Source organism: Suncus etruscus, chromosome 11, assembly GCF_024139225.1.
Source record: "Suncus etruscus isolate mSunEtr1 chromosome 11, mSunEtr1.pri.cur, whole genome shotgun sequence".
NCBI lineage: Eukaryota > Metazoa > Chordata > Mammalia > Eulipotyphla > Soricidae > Suncus > Suncus etruscus.
This window is the reverse complement of record NC_064858.1, coordinates 12,229,101-12,244,002: the sequence shown is the minus strand read 5'-3', so window position 1 is coordinate 12,244,002 and position 14,902 is coordinate 12,229,101. Positions and strand designations below refer to the sequence as shown.

At 34.6% G+C, this 14,902-nt stretch overlaps 1 protein-coding gene across 1 annotated transcript in view; it reads right to left on the bottom strand.

The window, feature by feature from the left end:
• The window catches only part of CNTN1 (contactin 1), a 241,139-nt gene that overhangs the window by 41,231 nt on the left and 185,006 nt on the right, over positions 1-14,902 (bottom strand). The window contains 1 exon segment of the mRNA XM_049783881.1: positions 2,132-2,290. Within this exon segment, the coding sequence (XP_049639838.1) occupies positions 2,132-2,290 (159 nt within the window).

Here is a 14,902-nt window from a genome sequence, read left to right as displayed (position 1 = left end):
ACAAATGCACAGATATACAATCTGTGATAAAGGGGTAAGAACTACAAAAAGAATCAAGAAAATCTCTAAAACAAATGGTGCTGGGAAAACTCATCATCCACTTGCAAAAAGTGAACTCAGCTGTCTTTAGCAAAATTCAAATCAAAATTAATTAAAGGCCTTAATATAAGACCTGAAACTATAAGATACTAGGAGAAAACATAGGAAGAATACTCCACAACATTGAATCTAAAGACATCTTCAAAGATAAAACACCACTGGTCAATCAAGTGGAAGCAAAGCTAGACAGATGGGACTATATTAAACTCAGAAGCTTCTGCGCTTCAAAGGAAAACTGGTGAAGGATAGTTAGCACTTATGGTGCTAAAATACTATATGTCTAAAGCTAAACTATCAATAATTTTGAAAATCATATTTTAAAATATTTTTAAATAAAAAATTTAAATAGAGCTACCAGAAGATCTAGCTATTTTATTTTATTTTATTATATTTTATTGGTTTTTGCTTCACACCTGGCGGTGCTCAGGGGTCACTCCTGGCTCTGTATTCAGATGTCATTCCTGACAGGGACCATATGGGATGCTGGGATTTGAACTAGGGTCCATCCTGTGTTGGCCAAGTGCAAGGCAAGCACCTTATTGCTTGTGCTATTGCTCTGGCCCATAGATCTAACAATTTTAATTCTCAGTTTCTTTCTTCAGACACAAACACACTAAGTGGAGAAAGAGCATGTCTACCCATCTTCATAGTAGGATTATTTATAACTAAAAACAGTACACGAGGCTCCAAATAATTGAGTGGATAAAGAAGATGCACAATAAAATACTATTCTGCTATCAGAAAAAAACAGTATCTTGCCTTTGGCTACAGCATGGCGAAAACTGGAGAATTCTGTGCTTAATAAAATAGCCTATAACAAAAATAAACAATCTGACTATATGTGCCATGTAAAGCAATGAAAATAAAATATTATAAACTGGCCTGAAGTTACATGTGAAGAGAGGTGGCATAGGCAAAGGGCTCTAATGGACTGTGGTGACTGAATATTGAATATTGAAACCTTGGCAGTTGGTGTGGTAACATTGAATCTCTAAACACAATCTTTTATACTCTTTAAACCAAATGTTATCTCAATATAAAATAAATTCTGCTGCCACACTGATGTAATAGGAAGGGTGTTGTGTTAGATGGAGAAAGGGAATCAGGATGTGCTGGCAAAGGTAAGCAGGACTATAGTGAATGGTATGGTACGAGAGCATTGTACCCAGAAAACTATAATTGTTATCATATTGTAAATCATAGCACTTGACTTACAAAAAAATGACAAGTAAATTTAAAATAAGACTTTAAAATTTGAGGCCAGAGCAATAACACGCATTACATGTAGATGAGTCAAGTTTAATACTCTACATCTCATGTGTTCCACTGATTCCACCAGAAGTGATCTCTTAGGGCAGAGACACTAGTAATTCATTAGCATTGTGAAGTGTGATCCCCAAACCAAAAAAATTTTAAAAAAGAAACTTAAAATTCATATAAGGTAAGATTATGTTTAAAATATTAATAAGATTAGGTGCTTAAATTAATATTTGTTTGTTTGTTTTTGGTTTTTGGGCCACACCCGGTGATGCTCAGGGGTTACTCCTGGCTATGCTCTAAGAAGTCGCTCCTGGCTTGGAGGACCATATGGGACGCCCGGGGATCAAACCGCGATCTGTCCTAGGCTAGCACTGGCGAGGCAGACACCTTACCTCTAGCGCCACGGCGCCAATCCCTAAATTAATATTTGTAATAAGTACTGTATTTATAATATGCACAACTATAGTAATGTAATTAAAAAAATGATTACAAATAAAAAGCTATTAATTACATTTACTAACAAAATTAAGACTTCTCATTGATTTCTTCAAATCAAAATGATTCAAATCAGTTGTTTAAAAGATACAAAATACAGTGGTAGAGGAACTTCTAAATTTTTTCCCACTATATCTTTAATATTTAAGTGTCCTCTAGTTTTCTTCACAACTACAGAAAACTGAGATATATAGTACTGAATATTTCAGGGCAACATTCTACTTTTAAAAAATTGATTTCAAGATATGCATACAGTGACAAGACAAATATAACTCACCTGTTTTTGCATCTTTCCAGTCATCTGAAAGAATTGTCTTCGTCTGGATAGTGTATTTAGATATAGGGCTATGATTATCCGAACCACGGCTCCAAGTAAGGGCCACAGAAGTGGCTCTGATATCTTCTATCCTTAGACCACCAGGGGGACCAGGAGGGCCTGAAATAAAAATTTGAGTAATGAATTAACAAATCCTAAAATAAATTAGAACACATTAGAATGAATAACTCTCCTCCTTCCAGTTAAAGAACATCTAGATATATGTATGTGTTACCATAGTCTTTCAATACAAACTGTTAGAAGTGATGGTAATAGTATTGATGGTTGGACTAAGTGATTGCATGATGATTGTTTACTAACTCTGCACTCAGGGATCACTCCTGGTAGGGCTCACAGAACTATATGTGTTGTCAGGATTGAAACTAGGCTGCCTACATGTAAGTTTACTGTACTGTCTTCTTGCACTGATAATTATTTTTAAAGAATAACCATGGGACCGTGGGCCTTTTGAATATTATTCGGGGTCATCCTCAACAACAGTAAATATAAAATAAATGTCTGTCTTTTAAACATGGAGTTAGTATCCAGAATATATTTAATAATACTATTTTACTCATAAAATGTAATTTGTATTAACAGAAACAAAATTAATGAGTGTGTGAATCAGTGATGTTAGCTAGACATGAGAGCAGTCCGACATTTTATTTGTGCCAATCTCAAAAAATAGAAATTTTTATATTGTCATAGATAAGCTATTTCACTTGGAGTATAATGTTCTAGGGCTATGTATAAATGATATACATATCACTTTGAATCACATATTCCATATTATTTATACTGACAGGAAAAACAATTGTTAAAAAAGATTTTTATTGTTTCATAACTCAATATAAATATTATTTATTTATCTTTTATAAACAGAGCACTGTGCCAAGAAATAGGCTTATCTTTGATTTTTCCTAAAAGCTCTATTTTGAAATGGGTAAAATGGATCAGAAAGAAAATAACTATAACTGAAAGCAGTAAAAACCATGATAAATGTATTTATACTTTAAATCAAAATTCTTGCTTTTTAAAGTGAGAAACAAAAGTCTTAGAGGACAAAGTGCTTAAAATGCTAAAGTTATTTTTTGATAATGATTACTTAAGTTTTTCATTAATAGAATAGAATGTCTGTTCAAACAGACATCTTAAAAATGACATCATTTGTTTTGTATTAGGAAGAATTCTATTTCTAGTTAAGTTAGACCAATTGTCCATAAATAAAAGTGTTAAAAATCAACAACTTTAGTAAAGTAGCATCTTTATCTTGTCATATTTAATAGAGCTGGACTAAATAAGACATTTTTTATTTTATCTGAAAATAAATACCTTCTTATTATTTATCAATTAGATACCTAACCTACATGACTATTGTTTTTTCTGTGATTTTTGGGGATTTCAGAGGTATAGACAACCAAAAATTTCAGTAATGTCCTCACATTTTATCACACTGCGGGTGTATATACAGATCCACACAAATACATTAATTTTATATTAAAATAATACACAAACATCATATTCATGATAATACATTTTATTATTTGGGGGTATATAACTTAAATAGAATAAATCATTTCATAAATATGCATTCTATAAATTGCTAAACATGTGCTGTTAGTATTACAAAACAATAAAAACATATTTGATAATAAATCTTAATATCTATATATCCAAGCCAAATTCAACAACAATGTAAACATGAGTGCCAAATTTTAACAATCAAAACTTAAAATGGGCCTGTTATGCTGGCAGGCTGGGAGTTAGGGGGGGCGGTGCATTGTGGGAATACTGATGGTGGGAGGTCCACACTGATGGTGATTGGCCCTGATATGTCTGAAACCCAACTATGAAGAAGTTTATAAATCACAATTATTTCAATAAAATATGTTTAAAAAGAGAAAAGTGATAAGGTAAGCTAGCTAGGGTCCTTCCCATTAGTGAGGCAGGTATTTTGTAGGACAGTCCTAAGACATGTGCCTTGATGAGGAAGTCACAGAACCCAAAATTGAACAGCCATGCAGCAACCCTGTGGAGAGTTTAGTAACAATAGGGTGACTCCTTTTCAACCAAAATGAAAAAATAACACCTCAATGTTAGACTACAGGGTGGAGAGAGAGTACATAACATACTGAGAATGTAACTTGCTACTGACTTCTCTATTTAGTATTCAGCACTGCATAGTCTCCTCAAAGTATTATGTAACCCTGCGGTGACCACTAATTACCACCAGGGGGCACTGCCACTGTTCACTGAGCACTGGCTCAGGCAAAGTAAATAGTATAGCACAAATGAGTGTGCCCAACCCCTTGCTCTAAAAAAATAAAATCTCAAAAGGCTGCCCATGAGCCACAGCCACTGCCATGTCTGACCACTGGCCAGTGCCAAAGAGGTTCATTTCATTCTTGAAAGAGAAGCAAACCCGGCTACAAAATCTCAAGGATACCCCTGTCTCACAGCTGATCACACTGGGGTCACTCAGAAAAGGGGCAGGGCAAATTCCCCACCATGCTTAAACCTCAGCAGCTCCTCACACACCCCACAAGTATAGGCATGCCAATGACCCAGTCTCACCATTTTACCTCTAATCTCTGCAAAGATCCCTAATGGTTTCAAACTGCAAGTATGCTTGTTTTGTGACTGAGATCTCTGGGACTCTTTAGGGTCAAGATGGGCTGCCTCCCCGTGTCTCTGTACTTCCAAAAGTCACAACACTCACACACATATAATCCACAGACACTGCAATAACAGCTCATTGGCACAGCTCTATATTCGAAGTGTCCTGGACCCCATTACTACACACTTGGTCATGCAACTCATCTATATTGCTCATACTGATATCCTAGTAAAAATGCACCAAATTAAATGTGAAATTCTCATATGATGATGATGATGATAATAATAATAATAATAATAATAATAATAAAATCTCAACAAACAAAAGCAATAGCAGGATGCCCAAATAGCAAGAAAGAGCTTTGACAATGGCAAAATTACATCCCATTTTGAGATATGACAAGTTACTCTTAATGAAGTGTTTTTTTTTATTTCCTTATTACCATTTAGTTGTAACAAGCAATATTAAGTAAAGTATTTGTACCTGCTGAAGGACAGGTTTGGGGAGATGTGGGAATCTTGGGACAATGGTGGAGGGAATGTTATACTGGTGATGGGATTGATATTAGAACATTGACTGCTAAAAATCATGGGTAGCTTTGTAAATACACATAAATAGGAAATCCAAATACTCCTACACACAGACACACACAGATACACACACACACACACACACATATCTGGGGGTGGCCGTGTAGGCTCCCTTTCATTGCATGGATGGCTCACAGGAATGTTTGAATGAGCAGGTTTTCATTCCCATTTCCTAACATTGAACCATCAGTTGTTGAAAAACTGGCAAGAGGCACCTTCATCAAGTGAGCACTGCTTGGGAGGTTCCAAGTGCAAAAATCATAAATAAAAGCAGGAATTTTAGGAAGTACAATAAGAAAATGGTACTAACAACTTTCCATTGGAGACCTTCCTTGCTGAGACAATAAAGCACAACTGTATATTTTGGAAGAAATTAGCAAAACTAATACACTGATATTTAAAATTTTTAATTTTAAAACTCAAGTGAAGATAAACACATCACCAGTTTACATATCCACAATCAATATATTCTCTAGTTTTCTTTTATGCATTGTTTAATCATTTTATAGCTACATAAAATGTATAAGCTATATACTGTTATCATTATGCAAACATTAATAACAGAGAAAACCAGAAATACATCTATAGCAATGTAAATCTTCTTAGTACTATAGTAATATTTAAAGAAGAGTTTAGGTATTTGAGGAAAAATATTTTGACAGTTATTCTAATAAGTAATCAAATCAGATGGAAGATATGAGAAAGGAACCATCAGGATTAAATAGAAGCAGAGTACTTACTCATGACTGTATCATCATTTCGTTCAGTACTAATTCTTCCTTTTTTAAAATATAATATTTTAAGCACCATGGTTGCAAAATTGTTCATAGTTGGGTTTCAGCCATAGAATGTAAACCCCTATTCAGCAGTGCACCTTTACCATAACTAATGTCCCCTTTTCCCTCCCTCCCTCCCTTAAAACCCTAGCCTTTCTCTAGGCAGGCATTTCTTCTCTCAATTTCTGTCTCTTTCCTTTCTGACCCCGTGGTTTGCAGTATTGTTAATGGGTGCCATAAATATAACTTATCCACTTACAGCACCCAGTTCTTGTGCAGTGTGATGATCACTTTCAACTACCATTGTCATAACAATTCCTACTCTAAACTAGCTGCACTTACAGTTCTTTGTGGCAAGTTTCCTAACACGGTCTGGTCCACCTAATACTCATGTCTATGTCTTCAGAGATTATTTCTATCATGTCTTTTATGTTCCTTATATCCCTCAAATGAGAGAGATTATTCTGTCTATTCCCCTCTGTAACTCATTTCGCTCAGCAAAATAATCTCCATATCCATCAATGTATAAGCACATTTCATGACTTCATCTTCCTGACGGTTGTATAGTATTCCATGATATAGATCTACCACTCTTTATTTAGCCAAATATTTAGTGCATTTGTTCATGTTATTTTTGGAAATATGTATTTCTTCTTTGAGGAGATGTCTGTTCATTTCTTCTCCCCATTTTTGGATGAGGTGAGATGATTATTTCTCATTAATTTTGTTCAGTACCTTGTATATCTTAGATATTATTAAACCCTTATCTGCTATTTATTGGGTGAATAGTTTCTCCCATTCCATGGGTAGCTTTTGTGTCCTTGTCTCTGTTTCTTTGAAGTTCAGAAGCTTCTGATTTTTAGTCCCATTTCTTTATCTTTACTTCCACTTGCAATAAAAATACTGTTTTCTCCTTGAAGATGCCTTTAGTTTCAATGTTATGGACTGTTTTGCCTACGTTTTCATCAATGTAGTTTCAGGTCTGATATCAGGTCTTTAATCCATTTTGATTTGATCTTTGTACAGGATGTTAAAGAGAAGTCACAGGGCTGGTGAGGTGGCGCTAGAGGTAAGGTGTCTGCCTTGCAAGTGCTAGCCAAGGAAGGACCGCATTTCTATCCCCCGGCGTCCCATATGGTCCCCCCAAGCCAGGGGCAATTTCTGAGTGCTCAGCCAGGAGTAACCCCTGAGCATCAAACGAGTGTGGCCCAAAAATAAAAAAAAGAAAAGAAAAAAGAAGACAAAGAGAGGTCTGGGCTAACTTTTTGCATATAGTCAACCAGTTATCCCAACATCAATAGTGGAAAGGCTTTCCTTCCTACACTTTTATTACTTGCCCCTTTAACAGATATTAACTAATTGCATGTCTAGGGTTCAGTCTCTGAATAATCAAGTCTATTCCACTGATGTGAGGGTCTGTCTTTATTCCAATACAATGCCGTTTTAATGACTATTGGATTGCAATACAATCAAAAGTTAGGGAAAGTGATGCCTCCCATCTTTTTCCCCAAGGATTACTTTAGCTGATCATGGGCATTATTTGTTCCATATAAATTTCAGAAGTGCTTGATATACTTTTTTAAAAAATATTATTGGTACTATTAAAGGGACTGCATTAAATCTGTACAGAACTTTGGGAAGTGTTGTCATTTTAATTACATTAATCCTCTCAATCCATGAGCAGAGAATATGTCTCCGTTTCCTTGTGACCTCTTATTTTTTGAAGCAGTATTTTGTAATTTTCTTTATATGAGTCTTTCAACTCTATAATTAAGTTGACTTCAAGTTACTTGATATTCTGAGGCACAATTTAAATGTCTCTTTCTTCTCTATCATTATCTATGTATAGAGAATTCATGGATCTTTGCATGTAAATATTGTAGCATATCACTTTACTATACAAACTATTGGTTCTTGCTTTTTCATAGATTTTCTAAAACTGCTATCACGTTAACTGCTCACAGTGAGAGTTTAAAATTTTCCCTTCCTATTTGGATGCCCTTGATATTTTTTCTTTCCTGATTCTATGGATGTACTTCATTATATTGAAGTGGTAAGAGGGGGCCAACTTATTTTGTGTTAGATCACAAAGAAAATGTTTTTTTTTTTCCCACTGAGTATAATATTTGCCATGGGCTTGTTTTAATGGCTTTGAAATATTGAGAAAAGTTCCTTCCATTCTCATCTTGTTGAGAGGTTTTCATCATGTATGGGTGTTGGATCTTGTCAAATGCTTTCTCAGCATTCATTAATATGATTTATATTTTCCTTTTGTAGATATAGCGTATGTGTATTATGTACTTTCATATGTTAAAACTCCCTTGCAGCTATAGAATAAATCCTAGTTGGTCATGGTCATTCTTTATGAACCATTAGATTCTATTTGTTAATATTTTGTTTATGACCCTTGCTTCTGTATTCATCAAGGGTATTGATATGTAGTTCTATTTTTATTTTGTGGCTTCTGTTTTGGTTATCAGAGTGATGTTAGTTTCACAGAAACTATTTGAAAGTGTTTCTCTTCAGTTTCCAGGACGACTTTGAAAAGTATTGGCAGCAAGATACTCTTTAAAGGTTTGAAAGAATTCACTACTGAATCCATCTGGGCCTGAGCTATTTTGGGGAAGCTTGTTGATTACCATTTCAATGTTCTCAATATGATAGGTCTGTTCAGATATTCCAAATCATCTTGACTTGACCATTGGAGGTTATAGGAGTCCACAATTTATTCAATTCATCCAAGTTCTCTTATTTGGTGGCATTATGTTTTTCAAAGTAATTACTCTGATTACACTTTGAATTTCTTTAGTATCTGTAGTGACTTCCCCTTTTTCATTTCTAATTCAGTTTATTAGTTTCTGTCTCTCTTTCTTTGTAAGTGTTGCTAATAGTTTAACATTCTCATTTATGTTTTCATTGATGTTTTGGATTGTCTTATGGGTTTCCACTTCATTAAATTTTGCTCTAAGCTTTATCATTTCCTTCTTTTTGTCTATTTTGGTTCATTCTTGGATACTTTTCTAATTTTTTAAGCTGTGCTACTAAATTATTTAGTAGCCTATTTGTCCTTCTGTATGAATAATTGTGAAGCTATAAATTTTCTTATTAATACCACATTTGCAGGGTCCCACAAATTCTGATAACCTGTGTCTTCTCATTTAATTCTAGGAGTTTTTGTATTCCTCTCTGACCCACTGTTCATTCAGGTTTGTTTTTTTTTGTTTTGTTTTGTTTTGTTTTTTGGATTTTGGGCCACACCCGGCAGTGCTCAAGGGTTACTCCTGGCTGTCTGCTCAGAAATAGCTCCTGGCAGGCACGGGGGACCATATGGGACATCGGGATTCGAACCAACCACCTTTGGTCCTGGATCAGCTGCTTGCAAGGCAAACGCCGCTGCGCTATCTCTCCGGGCCCTGTTCATTCAGTTTTGAGTTGTTTCGTTTCCAGGTGTTTAAGTTATTTCTCCATGTCTATTTGTAAGTCACTTCTATTTTCAGTGCATCATGATCTAAAAAGATAGTTTATATAATTGCTATCCTCTTGATGTCATGGAGTATAATTTATGGCCCATTATGTGGTCTATCTTGGTCTATTGTGACTTTATACTGGAAAAGAATGTGTTTCTAGATTTCTGGGGTTGAGAGCTATACACAAAGCCCTCTCTACCATTTCTACCTTCAGAGTCCATAATCCTTGCTAAGTTTTAGTCTGGTTGACCTATCAAGGAGGGACATGACAGTGTTGACATCTCCACTATTACTGTGCTGCTATTGATTCTTTCATCAAGTGTATCAGTAATTGTTTTGAATATTTTGCTCCTCATTGAATGCATATATGTTTAGGAGTGTGATTTCTTCCTCCTGAGCATATCTCTTGATTATTAATTAATATCCACCTCTGTTTTAATCTACTTAAGACACTCTTTGTCTCTTAACTGGTGCAATTAATCAATTGTCATTGAGAGAGATGATTGTAATGGGATTGATTTTTTTTTGTAGGAGTTTGGTGTGTTTGTCGAGTTTGCCTTGCCTTAAAGTATACTCATTTCTTCTTTTAAAATAGGTTTTGTTTATAGTTTATGAGCTGTCGTTTATTCATAATACTGTGTATTCTTCCTTCAAACCTTAATGCAAATGAAAGTTAAGTATTCTTGGCAAAGCATTCATATTGTTGAATTTTGTTATTATATCCCACCACAGCCTTCAGGGCTTGACAGTTACTTGTGATCAATCTGCTGGAAATTGTAAGGATGCTTTTTTGTATGCAATTTTTCTTTTTGATAGTGCTGCTTTCATTATTCTATGAAATATGTGGGTTTTATCATTGTGGTTAGTATGTGCCATGGAGTGCTTTTCTTGAGGTCTTTTTAGCTGGTACTCTTTGGATATCTACGATGTGTTACATACAATAACTAGCTTTGGAAACTTCTCCATCTTCTCCATCTTGATATCCTTGACATCAATTCTTTGTTTTGGTTTCTTCCTGGGTCTCTTGGACTCCAATGTCTCTTATATTGTTTCTATTGCTTTATCCAGAGTTCTATTGTCTGTCTGCTTTCTTTGAGGATTTTTTGGGGGGGTTGGGGCCATACCTGGCTGCTCTCAGGGGTTACTCCTGGGTCTGAGCTCGAAATTGCTTTGGCAGGTTCTGGGAACCATATGGGATGGCAAGAATTGAACCCAGGTCTGTCCTGAGTCAACAGCATGCAAGGCAAATGCCCTACCACTGTGCTCTCTCTGGCCTCTTCTTTGAGGATTTTTTAAAATTTTTCTGTTCATATATTTTAACACTCTTTTCTAGCTTCTTCTATTGTATTTAGCTAATTTTCCATCTCACTTATTCTGTCCTCTGCAGCTTTTAATCTGCTGGTGAGATTCTCTATTGAGTTTTTCATTTTTGCCTACCAAGCTTTTCAGTCCTTTAATTTCAGTTTGAAGTTTTCTCATTCCTACTTTCATATCTTCTTGAATCTTAGTTGTGATTCATTTGGTTTGTTCCATGCTTCTTTGAGTTCTTTGAACATCCTCCACTTTTTTCCCTCTATAGACCTTATTGGAGAATATAAATATATAAATATAAAGTGGCCATTACTTGTAGAATATTCAGAGCAACCATCTTCATTCTCTAAGCATGGTGGTGTTTTGCGTTGCTTCTCGTTTTTCATCTTTGCAGTGTGTTGTTTTATTACATGTTGTGCTAGGTTTTTTTGACTAGAAGAAATTGAGTGGCTGTGGAGTGTCAGTCATAGTCTCATTTACAGTGTCAGTTTCAATGCATTTATCATGGGGTCAGGAAACACTTGGTGTGTCTTCTGGTCTCTATCTAACAGTGTCTAGTTGCAGGGACGGGGTCATGCTCAGTAGGCATAGAATTTCTTCAACCTCGCATGGGGGCAGAGATTGTCCTAGGATACATAGTTCCAGTGGGCCTTCAGCTGAATAGCTGGTTTGCAACAGAGCCTGCCATACTCATTTCTTTTTTGTTTGTTTGGTTTTGGGTTTTTTCGCTACACTCACACTCAGGTATTACTCCTGACTCTGCACTCAGAAATCTCTCCTGGCAGTTTTTGGGATTCATATAGGATGCCAGGAATTGAACCCAGCTCCATCCCTGGTTGGCCACATACAAAGCAAATGCCCTACTGCTGTGCCATCTCTCCAACCCCCTATACTAATTTCTTAAGTACTAACTTATATGTATTTTCTTGTTCTTTTACCTATTTGCCTTTCTAAAGAATATTAGTAGAAATAAACCCAAAATCTACTTGTTCTTTTAGGAACTATCTTAAATTTATATTAAAAATTATAGTTGATTTTTTTAAAAACAAGTCATTAGTATATTAAAATGATAAAATTCTAGAGGGCAAAGTGATAGTAAGGGAGTTAAGGACTTGTCTTTAATGTAGAATTCCCAGCTTAATATATAGTGCTACAAGGTCCACCAAGTACCACTAATTATTTCACTGGAGGTCTCCATCTTTATCATGGCAATCTAGACAATCTTTGGGATTGTAGTGACTAGGATTTCTGGGGCCCTTTGATTGCACTACAGACCCAATTGGCAGGGGAAGGGCAACCCTGGCTTCTCGATCACTGCTTGGAAGCCCCCAAACTTTACCAACAAAAATTAAAATGCAATGTGTCTGGTTTGAGATAGTTATTTTCATTTTATTTTTTACTTTGTGTAAAATGTTGATATTCTGGAATTGGTAAAAATAGAATCCTAGCATAATGCTCTTTTTTACTTACCATTTCCCTGCTAGTAATTAGAAGTAAAATATTGTGTGGTTCATTTTAGTTTTACTAAAATGACATTTCACACAATCTTAGGAAGGAAAGAAATATCTTGAAAAAAATCATCCTTCATTTGAAAAAAAAAGAAAAAGCTAAATTAATACAACTGAAAGAACATTGATTTCATGATGACAACAAATATATTTTCATATGTTAACTCAAATTATAAGTTCATTCTATTATGGTTTATTCTTTCAATAAAATTAGTTAAGACAACAGCATTTTATATTAGAAAATACACATCTCCATAAGGTGAATCTTGCATTTAAAAATATTAATATAAAGCTGTTAAATATCTTTACCATTTTAAAGCACAAGAATTTTATGGGGCCGGCGCGGTGGCGCGGTTCAATCCCCCGGCGTCCCATATGGTCCCCCAAGCCAGGAGGGACTTCTGAGCGCATAGCCAGGAGTAACCCCTGAGCATCACCGGGTGTGGCCCAAAAAACAATTTTATAATGTCTAATGTGTGTAAGTATGGATTCAGATTTTTCTGTTTTATTTTGGGGAGCACACCCAATGTTGCTCTGGGCTTACTCCTCACTCTGTGATCCAAGATCACTCCTGGCAGCTTGAAGGACCATACATGGTGCTGTGTGCAAGGTCAACATTCTATCCTCCTATATTATTAATCCAGGACCCTGAATTCAGCTCTTAGCTGGAAATTAGGCTAAAGGGCATAACTAAAATTCTCATTCTTCTTGTTGACACTTGTAAATTTTACCCAAATATTCTCTTACTTTCTTGATCCTAAGCATGCTTTTAGTGTTTTTTTTATCTCATATTTAGGCAGTCCTAGTAATAAATGTCTAATAGAATGTCCACAATTGGCTTGTGCATATCTCCACTATGATATTTACTGATGCATGAATGCCCTCAAATTAGTTTTACATGACATTAACATAAAAATTTTTCTAGACAGTGAGTCTTTGATAATTCCTCATGTGACAACACCTGAGACCTAAAAATGTTATACGTCAAATGAAAATTAAAAAATTGAGCCATTAATATGTGAAACTCTTAATAAATGTAAACTATTAATAATTTTTAAAAACTGTTATCTATAGCTAAGTTATATTTCTATCCCTCACAACTTTTCTCAAACACTTTTCAAATACAGATGAGGATATTATAGCTATTGAATGAGAAAATTCTATTAGCTCTTAGCAATAGGAATATGTTGTGAGAAGTGGACAATATGTAAGACAATATTCTCATCGTGAAATGATAGAGTGCAATTACTTAATATATACTTTATTGAAACTTCCCTCATATACACAACTCACTGTTGACTAAAAACTAGTTAAATGACAGTATCATCCCAATCTTAAACACAGGACTATTTAAGAAAACTACTTGTAAATAAACAGGGGTTTTAAGTATGTCTCTTTTTCTACAGGGAGAAATGGAAAGGTATTTTCAAAAAATAAATTAGATATTTCAAGAAAGTTATATACAATTTGATTATTTTATTTCTGCTCAAGTCCTTACTAAAAAGTGTTAACTCCTCCCCCCCCAAAAAAAAAACAAATTAAAAAGTTAATGGTAGGGCAATAAAGCAATATATGCATGCTATCAATTACCTTATTTGTCTTTACTTAACTTTTTTTACTAAGATAAAATTTTCCCCATACACGTTGTTTTTAATTCTCAAGTCCTGGAATTGTTGCAAAATCCCTCCAAAATCCTTTCTAGCCTTTAGTTATTAACTTCAGATTTTTATTTATCTATTCCAAGGAAGTTTTTTTACAAAAGGTCACTGGAATGATCTCTATAATTCTACATCCTAATTACAAATATTCATTAGTTGATTTGACAATGTATTTCATTACCTGCTTGTGTAAAATAAATATTATCAGTATTATAATTAGTCTTTCTAAAATTATCATAGCTGATTATTAAGATACACAATTTCAGAGAAAAACAGAACACAGGAATACAAATTTTCACTTGATTATTATATGATATATTGCATTGGTTTGCTAGCCATGTTTTAGTTGTTAGTGAAATTATACAACTATATATTTAAATGTATTTCTTCTTAAAGTTTGTTTAGAAGTTTTAAAGGGACAAAATTTTCTAAACTCTAGATGGAGGTAAAGTTTATAAACTACAAAATTCAATCAATTAGTAAAAACTAATATATATTTTTAAAAAGTTTCACATAAATGGTGAATGTCAACGATCACCAGGTTGGAGGGAGGCTCGCACAGACAGGGAGAAAATGATCCACCTTGTTTTTCTCTCCACCTTTTCTGTTTTTACCTGTAAGAGGAAAGATCAAGCTGAAGGGAAAATGAGGATGCCCAATTAGAGGTAGGAAGCTAAGATTTTTATAAACTTACTATGTTCTCTTGATTAATAGATAGTAATAGTGAATTTATGACAACAAAATCATATCCTAAGCACTGAAGATGGGAATAAAAATGAAAGAAGGTTGAAGGAGTAAGTTTGTC